Source organism: Cinclus cinclus, chromosome 3 (genome assembly GCF_963662255.1).
Source record: "Cinclus cinclus chromosome 3, bCinCin1.1, whole genome shotgun sequence".
NCBI lineage: Eukaryota > Metazoa > Chordata > Aves > Passeriformes > Cinclidae > Cinclus > Cinclus cinclus.
The window spans coordinates 43,685,157-43,702,731 of record NC_085048.1 but is presented as its reverse complement, the minus strand read 5'-3'; the positions used below and the strand labels follow the sequence as shown (position 1 = coordinate 43,702,731).

Sequence of the window (17,575 nt, the reverse complement as noted above, 5' to 3'; positions counted from 1 at the left end):
GCTCCCAGCCCTGCACAGGACCATCCCCAACAGTCACACCATGTGCCTGAGAGCATTTTCCAAGCACTTCTGAACTCTCTCAGGCTTAGTGCTGTGACAACTTCCCTTGGGAGCCTGTTCCAGTGCCAAACCACTCTCTGGGTGAAGAACTTTTTTCTAATAACCGACCTAAACCTTCCCTGGCACGACTTCAGGCTTGGGTCCTGTCACTGGGCACCACAGAGAAGAGAAATCAGTGCCTGCTGCCCCTCTGCCCCTCACAAGGAAGCTGTAACTGCAGTGAGGTCTCCCACTCAGTGTGAACACACCGAGTGACCTCAGCCACTCCTCATACAGCTTCCCCTCAAGGCCCTTCATCATCTTTGTAGCCCCATTTGGACACTCTAATATTTTAGTGCCTTTCTTACATTGTGGCACCCAGAACTGCCCCCAGCACTTGAGGTGAGGCTGCCCCAGCTCAGAGCAGAGCAGGACAAATCCCCTCCCTTGCCCAACTGCTGGCCCATGCTGTGCCTGATGCACCCCAGGACACCACTGGCCCTCCTGGCTCCAGGGCAGGGCACTGCTGGCTCATGTTCCACTTGCCATCAACCAGGACCTCCAGGTTTCTTTCTGCAGCACTGCTTTCCAGCATCTCGTTCTCCAGTCTGTACATAATATGTTGGGTCTTGGCTACCACCATGCAGAGATTTGTACTGTGAGGCTCAGTTTTCTGCAGCAGCATGGGCTGAGCTGTATCCCCTCCAAACAACCTGCTGTGGAGGGAATTTCCTTAGAGAGCAGCTAGAAGATCAGGAGTGTGGTTACAGTATCTGGACCTACAGCAGTAGGATTTCCTGGACAAGGTCTCTGACCTCCCGTAGAACACATTGAGTCTGCAGCTAGAGTTAATCCAGAGAAAAACACAGATCTGCTTCTGTGTATTGCCTCACTTATGAGGTTAGATATAGCTTGAGACAGGCAGACAGACCTTCCATCTGCTTCAGCTGAGTTGATTTATGCAGTTTCTAGTTCCTGCAGAAGAAGGAAGTGGTTTTATAAAGCACAGTTTTGCTGCCACGGAAATGCCACTACATGCTATTACTAGGTACAATTCTGCCAGTAAATTACTTCAAGTGGAGTTATATCCTTAATATTTTGTGTATGCTTTAATATTAATATATTCACCATTGACACATAGTTGTGTATTAAAGATTGCATAATTTTCATAGAAAGCTCCTAGCTATATATTTGCTTTGTCAGAAGGAAGGTCATACTGTATCTGCTTCTTCAGGTACTCAAAAGTAGAATGTAGTACTCTGCACAGATTAAAACCTGATCTTCTTCCCACCAAAGACTGGATCATTCTCTCCCTTATGTTTCTTCTGTTTCTTGCCACTCCACAGCTTGTCTAGCCCTGCAAGCTGTCCTTTATCTGTATCTTTGCAGACTCTCTACATGCTTCTCTTTACCACATCTTTCCACCACTGCAAGGCTTTCAACATCTTTCTATCCCTCCCCCAAACTTGAAAAAGTGCAGCCAGAGTACAAGTGTCAAAGTAGGTAGTGGTGAGTAGGTGTAGAATCAGGATATGGACCTCAGTTTGAGGAGTGGGTGGATACATACAGACTTTTCCTAGGAACTCAGTGCGTGTGTGTTCTTCTTTTTCAGCTACATTCGGACCTGCAGCCATTTGTTAAAGAAAGTTCTAGTGACACCATGGCCTTCAGTTTGAATTCTGCTCCTGTAATCCTTCATCAGGAATTCCGTGGAAGGGAGGCATGGCTTAAACAGATTAGAGAGGTAAAATAAAGCACTGTTTAGAATTTCCTGGTTTTGCCATTTGTTCATTTCTTCCTATCTATACTTTCAATCTTCAAAGGAATTTAGAAATCAACAAGAGGTTAATGCTCTCCATTACTTAATACCTCTCTCAACCACACTTTAAACAAGGGGAAATATAGGGACCTGACAGTCAAGCTCTGTCAGACTTTTGTATATCAGTGTAACAGGTAGAATCATTTGCGTGTGTCCCTCTGCACTGCTTGTCCCACGTGGGACGTGCAGTCCCACGTATTAGTAAAGCTACTTTCAGTGGCAGCTTAAAGTAGAGAACTTCAACCATCACAGTGGTTGAAAGGTAGGCACACATTTCCTTCTGCCCCCATGACACTGGGAGCAGTAATTTTCAGTGTTAGGGGAAAGATCTGTGGGTCTTGGCTTTCTAGCCATCACAAAATAGTTTTGAGATCTAGCTGTCTGATACCCTTGTTCTTAATTCTCTTATTACCTACCTTTTTTCCTCTAATTTTTACATGAGGAAGGGAAGAAGAATAAAGCAACTGTGTGGTAACTGTCCTGTACCGCAGCAGGATTCAGGTCCATGAACAGCTTCCTGGATGTTGCAGAAGCACAAGTAGATAACTGTAGAAGACAGCAAGAAGGGAAAGGGAGAGGGGTGTTGAGTTGTTTGCACCAAAATGGCCAAAATTAAGCATTCTGTTGAGTTGCTGCATCAGTTGGACATGTTTTGTCTGTCTAAACAACAGTGATGACTACCATTTGGAAATTCATGCTTGTTGTTATACAGCTTGTTAGAAAGGCTGCTGCCTTCAATAAGAAGCTGGCTCTGTGCAAGCATATTCATTCAAGATGTGCTTGCTGATGGATCCTTTCTCTGGTGGTTTGAAAGCAGGAATCAGGTAGGATGTGGAGTTTAAACCCCTGCCTAGTTCTGTGTTCTAACCTACTTTCACATACTGCAAGCAGGAGGCGTGGTCTCTTCAGCCGTGAAATTCCAGGAGGTCTGTGCAGAATCTACAATCCTACAGTGGTATAGAGTGGGGGGGATCTCAGAATGAAGCAAACCTATTGTCTCTTTGAAGTTAGGAACTGGTAGAAATTTGTTCTATTGTCCCTTTGAAATTAGGAACAACCATAGAGCATGATGAAGATTTTTGGAACTCAACAGTCACAACACAAGGCTAATATGCTAGTTGAATGTAAATGGATTTGGATTATTGCAGTTGGAGAATAATGGCATTTCCACAGCACAGTGTATAAAAGCTTTGAAACAATTTCCCATCTGCAGAATCTAGAGGAGGTTGCAGGACTCCAGGAGTGCCCTCTGCTTACTAAATTCTCATACCAAAAAAGGGCATTATAGAAACAATGAAGCAGTTCTGTTTGAAAAGGGTGGGGGTGCCAAGTGACATGTACTATGCAAAAGTATTTGCTATCTACCAGTACTATTGTACTTCATACATTTATTTATTATCCACATACTTTATACATGGCATTTACTATGCTACCACTACAACCAACTACAGTATGGAACACCTAGTCCAGGAGCTTTTCTTGACTGGTGTTGGTTTAGAGAGGAAAGTTATCTTTGATTAACTACAAGCTTTTTGAGATATCATTCACAGTCACTATGTGACATTCAGTGTAGGCCAAGCACTCAAACCAGAGATTTCCTCATGCTGGCAGTGCTCATAAGAATACACTCATAAGCCTGCCTCTCATGCAATGTCATTTGTGTGGTTTTAATGGATGAAGCACATGCATTGCACTCAGATCCTGTCAGAAGCTTAACCAGTTGAGCAAGTCTGATGTAAAAGGTAAAAAAGCCATCTGTGTGTCTGAGATGAGGGTCAGAAAAAGAGAGCCAAAGTACTACTGGGAGGATTAAAAAAAGAAAAAAAAAGCAGTAGTGCAGTTGTAGTAAAGAAGGTTTAAGAGCTTAGGAGACAGATTGGATGAGGTTGCTGCCTGGAGGAGCACAACAGCCATTGACTTGAATGCTTGACAGGAGCACATCATGAGAAAATATTCTTGCTGTTGGTAATGAGAATAAGCACAGGAGGAGGCACACTGAGCACTTCTTTCCTGGTATTGCTGCAGCTGAAAAGAATCTTCCTCAAACAGGTTGTCAGATCCTCTGCTGCAGTGTCAATCTGCATATAGGCAATCAATTGTTAAGGAACATGTTTCTGGTGTTCTAATATACAATATAACTACTAGGTATATCTTGAAGAATCTGTAGGGTCCAATCAGGTGAATGAAAGTTGATAAATCAAAGAAGATAGGAATGTACAAATAAGGAAACAGTAACTGGCAGTGGTTTTGCTACTTCCAAATGCTGTCTTCTTAAAATGCGTTCCAGAAAAGCTGGCTCTTGAGAAGACTAAAGAGAGAAGCAAAGGGTTTTGTGGATCAATCCCATTGCTCCTTGAGAGGATTTAGTTCTGTTATCTATTGTTCTTCATGTTCAGTTTATTTAGTCTCTCATCAGTTCTTTTCTCTATTTCATTTTTCCTCCTTTACAACAATTAATTCATTTTCCAAGCCTGGGCCAGCTTGGCAACATCTCTTTGAAGCTGTGCTTGCCACATAGTGTTCCTCTTCAGTGCAGGACTCAGCTCTTCTCATTATCCCAGCTGGACTGCTCCTTTAGGCTGATCTCTGAAGTCCCCACAGAGGACATGGAGAGGTAGTGGTCCTAATCGACATCTTTTCAGGAGACACATTGCGGAAGAACTGAGGTTTGGGGTCTTCCCTTGAGGAAGCTAGAGAGAAAGAAACAGATGATTTTTTTTTTTTTTCCTCAATGGCCCTGGAAAGAGAAGAGCTGGAGTTGGACGAAGTGATAATGGCACATCTGGGTCAAATCTTAGGGAAGGGTTTTCAGGTTGACTAAGAGCTAGTGCTCTGGTTCTGTCAGAGCACTGCCTCTAAGTGAGAAAGGCATCTACATAATTTTGTGACAAAATTCAGGAAGTTGGACTACATATTTGTCTGCATCTGGGTAAGAAGAAATTTAAAATTTGTTTTCTTTCTGAAGGTGTTAGGAGTTACAGGTTATATTAATCTGACACTTGCTTAAAAGGTGATGCTGATACTAAATCAAAAGCATCTCCAACCTGGGTGTAACAGCCCTGCCAGGGTCCAACAGCCAAGGGTCCTTTTGGGAGCTCTAGACTATTGCCTCATGTAAATCAGTGTAGGTATAGAGAGAGTTCTCTTTAAAGAAAGCAAGTACTGTTATTGCTGATAGGAAGTATAGTTTATTTCAGAATCTCATGGAAGACATTAATTAATGCAAACAGCAAGATTTCTTAAGACCAAAACATTTTGGATTCACCAAATGTCTAACTGCAAGTCATAATAAAAAAGCCTAAAAATTACACTGAGTATCTGCAGCTCCCATCTGAAACAGAACCATGTTGTGTAAGCTGGTAACACATTTGGTTGTATTTTAGGGTTTTCTGTATCAGATTCCTAAAGAAAGTAAGTTATGTTTAAAGCAGTAACTCATTACATTGCATTCTTTATTCTTGCAACTTTAGTTTGTGGTATGTAGTGTCTGATACAAAATCTCTTTCTTTTTAAGGCACAAGGAAAAGGAAACATTGTGGACTACAAGAAGGTTGGTAAATTGCATTTATATCTCTTTTATTTTTTTAATTTTCAACAATATTCTTGACAGTTGCGAGAAACTTCCTTATTAAAGCTAGGCTGTAAGTTGTGTGTGGGTATATGAAGGGAGGGAATATGGCTCATGCAATTTCTCGATTTTAAAAAGCTGATAATAATAGACACCTGTGCTGTAACTATACAATGTAGCTATTTAAAAATAGTATTTTAATAATGTATCTAATAATAGTAATTTAATAATGTAGTTATTGAATAATCATTTTTACTGTAATTTCTCGCATTTATTTCCCCAAACTTGATTATCAAACCAGGCTTCTGATGGCTTTTGCTGTCTTTTTTTTTTCTGGAGTCATTTGCAGGTTAGATCGTATCGGTGATCCTGTCCTCCTATTGGTAGAGTACACTGATATTCTTTTTTTAATCTCTCCTTAGTTCCATGCCATCTATTCTATTAAAAAATAAACACAATAATTTGTTGTCTTCCACTCCCCTTTACAACTTTCAGCTTTACAGCACCGTATTTGCTCCTTCTCCATAATAAAGGCAGACCTGAAGTAAGTAGCTTAACTAGAAGTAGCTGGGACACCTTAAGACTCTTAAAGGGCTGCAGGAGATGGCTGACAGGGTTCCTCTGATTAAATATTGGAGCACAGTACACTTGTGGTGGAGAGAGATGACAGTGTCCCCAGCTCACTGAGCATGAGCCTGACTTGTTCTGAGTCTTAAGCAGATCATGATGCTATCTCCAGCATCAGTAGGAAATAATAAATTACAGAGCCACATGCCTGATTGAGAATTGCTTCTTGAAGTGGGGCCTGAAGAGTGTTACAGCTCTGACTGATTGCTGCTCATATGGAAGGCTAACACACAAGTACAAGTCAGATTATTGTAATTATTCATGTATTAAGAAAAATTGCAATGTGGATTATTAAAGAACCTCTCTGCCCTTCCTTCCTCTTAGAACATCAGAAGGATCTCAACTTACTTTGCAATTTAAAATCATTGTTCTTTTAGGTTATTCTCTACGCCAGTCACAGTTGTATCGGTAATTTACTCTTCAGATGTGTCTTGGGGACACTCCTGTGAGTGTTTAAATAGGTTACTTACCTTTGCAAGTCCAGAACAATTTTTCTCCTTTTAACTGTTATAATTGTGATCCACACAGTGTCATTTCCATATTTTGAAGAAAAAAAAAAAGGCAAAGGGGAAGGAAAAACATCTAAATTTGCTTTATTAAATCAAACATTTGTTTGAGTATTCTGTATTTTGACTGAAATTATTTCAGGTCTTGAATCCTTCACATGACATCTAAACACTTACATTATGCTTAGGCATCTGGAACACTTGACTAAAAGGTAAAGAAGGAGAGAAAGCCCTCAAGTTCTGTATTTTGAGCAACTGACTTTTGCCGGAAGGCACATGGTTTTTGCTGGCTTTGGGTAATTGTCTGTTTCAAAGCAAAAATATTATGAGGTGAATTACAGTGAAAAATTCTGCATGATTTTTGTGAGTTCCAACAACAATCAGCTTTTTTTTTTTTCTTTTTTAGAAGTCAGTTTCAAAAACCTAGGCTATCATGTCACTCTTTTCTGTGTTTGTTGGTTTAAAGTAAAAGTGGTCATTAGTTACATCTATGCTAAATGAACTCAGGAACCTGTTGCTGTCCCCAGCAGAATAACTTGACCAGCACATACACACAGCCAATTAAAGGGCATGTTATGCTGTACAAATTAGTGTTGGGGGCTTTTTTTTTTGTTTGTTTGTTAGTTTGTTTGTTTGTTTTGTTTTTATTATTTTTGCTTTTTGCTGTGTCATCTTTTCTCTTGCATCACCAGAGTCAGTGCTTTACTCATTGCTCAGTCTTTTCTTCTCAGCATCACACTCTCTTCTCCTCTTTCTGTTAAGTCAATAGTTACTTTAATGTTCCTAATCAAATCTGGTAGCTTGTCTTCAAAATATCTCCTCTTAGTTTTGTAAAAGCAAAGATCACCAAAACTAGCTGTAGAATTTCTGAAACTTTCAATTATTTTTCTTCTCTTAGTTTTATTATGAACTTAAGTATGCCACTTCATTGTGATAAAAATATTATTCCTTTAGTTAAACTCATAAATATACATATACAAAAGTTGTTAGCCTGCTTAAGAAAGTAAATTTGAAAAACTGAGATCCACACATTTAACATGCCTTCTTAAAAGGCAAGTCTTATTTCAATTTTGAGACTGCTTAAGAATTTTGAATAGTTTTTCTGACGTATGTTTTATTAAATTGCTACCCCTGATTTTTTTCACTGACAAAAAAATACCTGCATCATACTAGCAAGTTTCATGAGGTCTCTGACATAAATCTAGAAGTGAAATGCTCTCTACTAATTTGATCAAGTCTGAGACTGTCTTGTCAATAAGGTCACTATGTTCTGCAAAAGTTTTCAGGGATTTTTTCATCACATCTTTGCTCAATCTTTTTATCAGAAGGATTTTGATATCACAAAAGCATTAAGATCTGTTCTGAATATATTTTCTCACATAAGTATGTGAGTATTTCACTCTGTTTCTTCCTATGCTGTCACACTGCATCAAGACAAATTATTGATCCATCCTTGTGTGTTTGAAAGTCTCTTCCAGAGATGAAAAAATTGTTTCAGCTCTTTTTGTGGTGTTTCTCAGATAACAAAAGGGAAAGTACCATGCTTGCACATTGTACAAGTACATGCTTGTACATTTACATGCTTTACATTGTAAATTTCATGTATGTCATTGAAAGAAACAGCAACTTTCCTGTCCCCCTCATTTGTATGTGGCAAAAATCTCAGACTTCTTAAAATTAAGAAGCTTTTATCCGTGTTACCTTGCATGCAAAATAAGATGTACAATTCTCAAACAACAAATTGAGATTCTCAGTTTATTACCACTTGATAATATCAATTTAAAACTCTCTGCTAAAGTTGAGGCCTTAATGTTGCTTGCCATTATACAGGCTTGTTAAAGGAGTGCAACAAAAGCCTAACTCATAGCAGAAATGAGTAAGCTAGAAATAATTCTTGTTGTCTGGCCAAGGCTCTAAAAAATTATAATATAATACTAAATAAAGAAATAAATCTTGTGTTTTGCAGCCCATGACTGTGCCTATGCAATGATTTGTTACTTTTCTAAATGCTATATTCAGAAAAGATAAATTAAGTCAAATGAGAGGGGATGTAGCAATTTTTTTTTTTGTGTGTGGCCCTGTCCATTTGCTCAGCTGTCTGTTATAGAGGCCTTTCATCCAAACTGGCATGGAAATTATGGCATAGTCTGGCATAGTATGCTGTGACATACACTCTTCATTGGTATATGAAATACTGTGCACTGTATCAACAACAGGAGCTGAGTCTGTACAGTGCTGGAAGGCATGAATCAGGATGGGGTACATCCAGCTGTTCATACTCTGCCTGCCACTAAAGTCTTGACTTCCCATATGGTAGGAAAGAGAGAAGAAAACTGGGAAAGGTCACACTTGGACCTTTGGAAAGGAGGTTTCTCAGTGGCAGCCTACTGCCATGCCGCTAATAAATAACAATAGCACGGAGCCAGCCAGAGGTGCAGGCTGCCCTGCCCACCCCACTGCTGACTGCCACGGCGAGTGCAGCCATCCTGTGCAGTGCTGGCTGCACGTCTGCAGCCCCATGGTGTAAGGGACAGTCTTCCCATGGCTTGGCTAACATGCTAGGGAGTCATCCTGAAGTGTGTCACGGGACTGTAGGCCACAAGCTGTTCACCCTCTTGCTCCTGAAATGCAGCAGAGAATTAAAAACAGAGGGTTGTTGTTTGTAGATGCTTATGGCCCGTGTTGGTTTTGCATGAAGATTTGTCTTGTTTGTTTTGGAATAACTACTGCCATTAGTTCCTTTTGTTGCATATAATAAAAAACACAGCATAGTCAGTGATTCAATGAAGATGGGGCTTTTTAGATGTGTTACTATTATTACAAAAGCATCCAAAACCATTCAGATGAAACAATTTCCTTACTTTTTTGTAATTAATATCTGAATTATCAAGGTGTGCATCCAGTGCCAACAATCAGTTGCATCTTCGTTTTTAATCAGTGGGTATTTTCCCACTTCTTTGCGGTGAGAATCCAGCATAACTTTTATTTCATTAAAGCAAATAATCATCACATGTTTTAGCATAAATACAAAGTTGATTGCTTGTGTGTGCTAAGATGACAATTAACAATCACTATTTGCATTAGTGGGATTTAAGAAAATTATGCTTTTGAATAAAGAGTCTTCAAAACTGCCTTTGTTTAGATTTAAAAGCTAGTGGGTCTTGTTAAATTAATTGTCAAAGACATAGAAAGGCTTTGGTGTCCCTTCTAAAGTAATAAAGAATCTGTACAATCGTTCAGTGTCTTGGGATAGCTTGTAATTTTTTGGCAGAGTATTGTAAGAGCTATGTAACAGCAGTGTTCCCTGTAAGCAGGCCATCTTTCCAGCTGGGGACAACCCTCCCCACATTTGGTCTCATCCTATATATAGTGTGGGTTTCAATGTGAAGTATAAAGAAAACTTTTCTGTTTGTCAAATGAATAAAGAAAATTAATTCTACTCTACTAATGGAGGCTTCTGCAGGGCATTTGGGTCCTTTGAAGATGCATCTCTTTACCTTTTGTACAGAAAAGATTTCTCAGAAAATATTTGATAAATACTGCCAGTTTCAGCTGGCCTATAATGCTGCATATAGCCAAGAAAAGCTTTTTAAAAAATAAATTTAAATCCTATGATGTTACAAAGTGATGCAAATAAGTGATTGTCTGGGGTTTTTTTGAGAAGGAAGAGCTCAACCCTATGTCCAGCCACAAGAATGGATGCTGAAACATTCCAAAGTACTTCTTTAGAAAACAAAGGAGAAAATTGACAAAATTGATCTACTACCTATGAAATATGTTTATCCTTTTTTAAGGTTAATGTTTCAGCAGTCTAAAACATCAGAGCTTATTAAGCATGCTGTTCCCACAAAAGGGAAAACAATTTTAGGAAAGCCAGTGCAGAACACTGCAGACATTTTGAGCATTATTCCATCACTCAGCCACAGATCAATTTAGATTTTGGGTTTGGGGGTTTCTTTTATTTTCAGCAAGTACTGTGCACTTCAGAAATGTAGAATGTTATAGCTCACTTCAGGATCAGAGAGAATGCATGATATCCAAATATTTCAGTAGATAACAAATTATCTGGTTTAGGATCATCCTTCTGAAACAACATCAAAAAAATTTGAAGTTACTTTTGATATTTTGCCACTGAAATAATTAATCCTAGGTTGGACTATGGAAACAAAATCAGGAGTTTCAGTGCTCCCTTTCTGCCTTTGCATATGAAGTCTATTGCAGCCAAAATGTTCATCATATGTTCTGTGAGTCTTTCCCACCCCACCTGATTTGTTGTTCCCTACAGGTAGCACTGTGTGAAAGGAATCTTCTTTCCTTTGGTTCATGAAGCAGAAATGTTCCAGCAGAGAAGACTTGAAATTAGTTGACTTTGTACTTGAACCCCTGCATAGTTTTTGACTCCTTTAGTTCTTCAGTCTCCAAAATCTAGCAGTTCCTAGCTTTCTTCTTTGACCTCTTGCTGCCCTCAGACCAGCTGTTCTGTCCAACAGCAATCTAGAGCAGTTGGTCTGAAAGGCAAATCCTTCACTTCTGTGGTATGGATGAGAAATCCTCTCTTTGCCTTTTGAAAACAAGCAGACTGAGAAACATGGTACTTTGAACTCTATTCACAGAATCATACAGCAGTGGAATTTGGACGCGACCTCTGGGGGATGTCTGGTCCAGCCTCTCCCTCAAGGCAGAGCCAGTATGGGTTTGCTCAGTTAAGTTTTGACTATCTGCAAGGGCACAGATTGCAAAATGGTGCAGATACGTTGTGGAGGAAATCAACGTCTCATCTGAGCCTCAGCTTTACTGTGCTATTGCAAGACTATTCTTTAAGCTGAATTTAAATAACCAAAACCCAGTTGGTGATTTTTTCAGAGTCTTGGCACTTCTAGAATGAAGTAAGGCTTTAATGCCAGTGGTCTGAACAAAAGCTTAAAAGTAAAAATGCAGTATTCCAGCATATCTAGCAGTTCAACTGGAGAAAAGTGTAGCTAAGCAATCTGTGTTTTGACTTGTATTCCGTTTTAATTACTGAATATCATTCTGAAGAAGATTGTGTGGATTAAATTGTTCCTACAAGTGGAAATAAGCACAAAATTAAATATGCCACATAAGTAGACACTAAAAAATCAGATTCTTATATTTGGAAGAAATTAATAAGGCAGCTTAAATAAAGTTTATAAAGTAAAAAATAAAAGCAGTTAATTTTGCTTTTCTGAACATTTGCCACAAAAATTAGCTGCTCCTATCCAAATTTAAAAATAAACCATCTATACTGGATGCACTGATTTTTTTTCTTCTTCTGTGTCCTTATTTTGTGAAGTTCATTACATAAAGTTATTGAAGCTCAAAATTTGAGGCAGAGTGTCTGAAAATGTGACTGTAATATAACCAAGACTACAATTGAAGTCTTAAACTGGGGGGCTTTTGCATACAGCAGGGCTGCTGAAGCCTGGTTTGTTACAGAGTTATTTCCTGTGTTTCTTTAAGAATTATCCCACTACAAAAAGCCACATTTGTACTTCTTTTTTTCCCTTTCACAACTCCAGCTGAGGTAGAGCTAGCATGCAGTCTGGTTAGTTCAGACTGCTTTGCCTCTGTGTATGCTTTTTTGAGTTGACCAGCTGCTTCTGCAAATAAACAGGTAAGTTTTTGAGGGCTATAAATTGTTCATTACACAGGATGGTCTCTAACTGAAAAGCTTGCCATATAAGCAGGTATTTTCCATTTTGACATTCCTTAACTTTGCTGGGAAACATGCAACAGCGGATTAGTCTGATTTTTGTGTAATGATTCCTCTGCCCCTAGTTTGATATGAGCTTTGCAATTGTATTGGCTTCAAAGCAGTGCATGTGTCTGAGGGCTTACACAAGACAGGCGTGTAAATGGATTGTGTCCTTGTGCTAGGATTCCTCCCCTTTCCAGGCTCTGCTCTTTCAGCTAAGTCATGGTACATATATGTGAGCATATATTTGCCTAAGATAAGCTTCTCTGGCTTTTGACCAATTTGTAGACTTGTAGACTTTCTAGGAGCTGTTTTCTTTCCTGTTTAACATCCCAGTATATACTTCCATGAGTATTAGAAGTTATGCTAATCCTTTTTAATAAGCTTTAGCAAATCAGCAGAGCTTGCTTCAAGATGTGTGAGTTCTACTGTCCCACAAGGTTGTGCCTCAAAGATGAGGAAGGTAAAACCTTTGCACACTGCGAGAGCACCTCATCTCACCTATCCTCACCTTTGCTGCACAGCCCTGGAAATATGGCTGATTCCCACTCATTAGAAGACATGTTGAATTAGCTATGTGATGCATTTATGCCTCGGGGCAAATTCCTTTCCAGCACACAGTGCAAGAAGATTCCAACTGAAGAGGAGAATAAAATTTTTATGAACTGGGACTTGAACGCTCAAGTGCTGTAATATGCTTTCAGCTAATTTCATCTTTAAATACAGATAATGAATCCACTTTCAGACAAGAAGCATCATTCATTCTGTATGAATGCAAGTATCTATAGAAAGTGCACGACTTACAATTTGGTCATATCTAGGATTTTTTTAAAGATATGTAGATATATAGATACATATATATGATTTAAACTGGATAGATAAAGTCATACTGATGTATTTTTTTAATAATTTGGGCACTGAGCTGTGTATGTGATGAAAAACGTGATTTAGGAAACCCTGTATAGTTTGCTACTCTAAGTACCTGTATCCAAGAAAAGCCATTTTTTTAAAAAAGTGGTGCAGTGTGATGTAAGACAATTGTGAAAGCCATGTGGGGCATGTTAAAGTTCATGAAATGCTGTAATTCTTTTGGAAAAATCAAATCCCAAAGATCCACCTGGCCTTTGTTCCCAGGTTCTGGCATGAGGCATCAGGCTGGAGTTGGTCTGGGTACATCTGTATTTTAGAGTAGAAAATTTAATAGTGTTTCAAGGCAGTCTCATGATGCTGTTAAAAAAAATTACTAATTAAAAATAAAAAATCTGTTTAGAGCTTCTGCTAAGTTCAAGTATGGGTAAAACAACATGTTTTATTTTGTCAATTTTGTTTGTATTACTTCATAAGAATTTTAACTAGTCATTTACCCAAGTATTTTAGGTGCTAAACTGGAAACTTGCTGTGAAATGTTGGTTATTCCTTGAAAGTATTCTCTTTCTCATACGGTGGATCACCAAGCCTTTGTCAAATTCCATAGCCTTACTGATAAGATGGAGTTTGCATGAGTTCAGTGTGATAGTTTGCCACATTTTACTGACAAAATTTGCTTTTGTCCCCTGTGACCAATGTAATCACATGGTCTATAAATAGAAACCCCTATTACAAAATACAGTTGTTCCAGCTGTGTCATCCTATGCTGGTTTCCGGAAGCAGGGGATGAGTGGGTGTTCATAAAATGCAGGTTTTCACTGCAGAAAACGGGAGTGTGAGCAAATGGCTGGTTTGCCAGTACTGAACAGAAGCTCTCAGGCAATGGCTGAGGTATGAAGTGTTCAGGTATTTAAAAACTAAAATTTTTGTTTAAGTGTGCCCTTTGGAGAGCCAGCATCTTTCAGGTGATGAAGTAACGGGTGGTGTAGTTTACATTACACAGTTTCGCTGCAGTGGGAAGCTAAACAGAGCAGCTGAGAGGATTTAAGGGCTTTGTCTGATGGCTTTGGGCCTTGCCTTTACCCCGGGAAGAGGCGGTAGAAGCCCTGTGCTCCCAGACATAATTGTGCACGGCTGAAAAGCCCCCCACACACCGATGTGCCTGTGTTTTCCAACAGCTGCAGGAAGCGATCAAGGCTGGCAAAGGTGTGACTTCTGCCATCGACCTCTGCCGCTGCCACGGGAACAGAGCACTGGCAGCCCTGGAGCGATTCCCTCCCTCGGAGGCCAGGGACGCCTTGGCCAACATTGTCTACGCCGTGACCAGGTTTCCCTGACGTGCCGCTCCTGGAGGAGCATCTCTCCCTCCACAGGTGGAAGCAACCAGGCTGGACCCCAGTGCTGCCTCACACCTCTGATCGCCTCATCCCATCCCGGCAGAGGAACGTGTGCTTGCTGCTGCCGCCACCACCAGCAAATTTCGGGAGATGAAAGAAGAAAGGTCACAGACGGTTTTCACTTGTCGTGCCAGAAGCGCACTTGAGGCTGCACCGGTAGAAATAATTAATGAGTCCCGTTTCCGTGACCTCAGCAAATGGACAGGAAATAAGTTGGTATTGATTGGGTACCAGCGGGGACGGCGCCAGGGTGGAGGCCGGTGGTTTTCCTGCCAGAGGGAGGGATAGAGGGAGGGAGGGATGGATGGAGGGATGGATGGAAGGGCGTGAAGAACCAGGTGTCACGAGAAACCCGCTCAAACCTGCGCGGAGAGACTGAGCTGTGGAAGCCGGGAATTCACATACCCTTATCCAAGGGCAGTTTGGGAGATTAATGGGGGAAAATCCCTCTCTGTCTGCGCACAGTTATGTCTCCTCACACTCTTTTTATGTATTCAAATGTAAAATTACCCTGTGCCTAATGAGCTCTGTATTTGAGAAACTTGCTGAGAAAATGTGTCAAGCATGGTAAGTAGGAGCTTTAAAATATTTAATCAAATAATGATTTGGCTCTGTTAAGGGAACTGAGTGCCTGGAGTTTATACTGTGCCTATGTAAAGTGTTGCTCTGGGTCAAAGAATGAGGTTGTTCCAACTCTTCTGGGGGAAGGAATATCTCTCCCTCAGATCCAGCAGTTTGTTTCAACAGGGTCTTACACAAAAGAATTTCCTATGTTTATGACTCTTGTGTTAATTTAAGCCAAATAAATGTTAATGTGTAAGGCTAGACATCAGCCTTTGGCTGAAAGGAAGCAGGAATGCTCCTCTGTGAGTAGTCACTGCACTGAATAAAATACTGGAGAAGTTTTGAACTTCACTGTGTTAAGATTTTCAAGTACAATTACAGACAGCTTATAAGGTGTATCAGAAGCCTGCAATTTGAGACCGTCTCTGTTTTGTTCAGAGGAGATGATTTTTGTGGTTTGCACGCGTGCAATCTGAGAATGCCGTTGACAAGAAGGCTGAGTTTACATAAACGATCTAGATTGAGACTCAGCTACCTTTCTTCCTTCTGTGGTGTAATTACAGCCCAATCTGGAGACAGCTAGCACAGCAAACAGATTTCATTACATCCCTCACTCAAACACTAAGTGGAGTTATTTCTGTTAAATTCTCTCCTCCCTCCTTTTCCCCCTGCACTCTCTCCCCATCACACAGCTTGTTTGTCATAGATCAGTGTGTTGCATTCCACCAAATGCAAAATATAAATAAAAACTTTACCCTCTAAAAATATCCTGAAAAGGCATCCTGTGTAATGTACATAATATTCTGTGTACATCCTGCCCACATTATACCATGGTATTTTATGTATAATAAGCAACCTTGAGTCACAATCTTTGTTTAGGAGCAGCATCCAGAACTCAAGACTCACTTTGTTTGGAGAAGGCTTCAACACCAGATCCCTTCTTACTTGCACTTTCTCTCTTGCCACCCTGGCATTTTTTCTCTTCCCAAGACTCTGGCACTTCTCCCTGAGTTACTGTTGTTCCTGCAGCAGGAAGGCTGAAGACAGAAGAAAAGCACTGAGAAGTGTGGTTTATTCCAGGCAGTTACCCATGAAGTTCCCCTAATAAAAAATGTGCATGAAAGAGCTACTTAAGTTCAACCAGAGTCATATTTCAGTTTTCTTTGGCTCTTGTTTTTACAAACTACATAAAGTAAGAGCTATTCATCATCTTTTCTTTGTCATACATCTGTGTTAATTGGTTCATAATGATTTAGGGCTGCAAAAAGCTTGGGTTGCTGGAGATATTCTGAGTCACTTCACCTCAGCTGTGTGAAAAAAATACCAAACATACTGTAAAACTATGTACACCTCACTTATTTTTCCACACAAGTACAAGTTTTTATTTGTACTTGTTACCGATAAAAGGGGAATCACCAAAAATTAATTACTTTTTTTTTTGTATTTTTATCACCAGAATGTTCTGATTGCTCCTAAACAATTCAACCTTAATTTTAAAAATATACCAAACAATGTGGATTCTCCCTTATCAATATTATCAAGTAATCTTATATTAAAGGTATTTGCCTGTGATTTTTCAGAAATTTTTGTTGTTTTGTTTCCTCCAGGTAAACAACAAGCAAAGTATTATACCCATCTGTCAGACTCCGGTTGAATTAGTCATTGCTGTGTACTAATGTACTCCTTGCACCTCATACTGTTTCTGAGCAATGTGTAACCTTAGGGCTGTTCTGGTCTGGTCATGGTCTTATTTTTGTCTCTTCGGTTCCTTGTCCCCACCTACCTCTAAAGCAGGTCAGGGAGAGGGACACCTGTGGTCTGAGGAAGGCATTCACACCATTTATTTCAGTCACCCAGCTACTCAACCGGACATTCCTGGTGGCTGTTTCTCTGAACTTATCACCAGTATGGAATTGCTGCACTATTCCACAGATGCACAAAATACAGGACAAGGTCCCAGCTTCTTTTTAAACCAAATTAAAATTAAAATCCTGATCTACTGCATCCCACTTGCGGTGGAGTTAATTTTCTTCGTAGTATCCTATACAGTTCCACGTTTTGGATATGTAACTGAACCAGTGTTGCTCACTCACTGTGCTCAGCAGTGCTTGCACGGTGCCAAGGCTTTCTCTGCTCCTCACTCTTGACACCCAGTGAGGGGTTGGTTGTGAGCAAGGAGCAGGAGGGGGCACAGATGGGACAGCTGACCTCAGAAATAGTCTCTGCTGTACAAGATCATGCTCAGCAATAAAAACTGGGGATGGGATGGGGGAGGGGGGGGGGGCGTATTCCAGGGGTTTGTTGCTTGGGGACTGTCTGGGCATCAATTGACTGGTAGTGATTGCTTTTTCCTTGCTTGTTTCTCATGGTTTTGTTTTCATATTTTCTCCTTTTATCTAAAACTGTCTTAAACTTATTAAACTGTCTTTTACTCAGCCCACAGATTTTCTCACTGTTGCTCTTCTCTGGGGTAGA

General features: G+C 40.0%; 1 protein-coding gene across 1 annotated transcript in view; it reads left to right on the top strand.

The window, feature by feature from the left end:
* The window catches only part of PDSS2 (decaprenyl diphosphate synthase subunit 2), a 110,002-nt gene extending 95,261 nt beyond the window's left edge, over nt 1–14,741 (top strand). Inside the window, exons 6-8 of the mRNA XM_062488715.1 lie at nt 1,652–1,783; nt 5,373–5,408; nt 14,318–14,741. Coding sequence (XP_062344699.1) covers nt 1,652–1,783; nt 5,373–5,408; nt 14,318–14,476 — 327 coding nt within the window. The 3' untranslated portion in view covers nt 14,477–14,741. The remainder of the gene's footprint in view (nt 1–1,651; nt 1,784–5,372; nt 5,409–14,317) is intronic.
* Nucleotides 14,742–17,575: the final 2,834 nt, after the last annotated feature.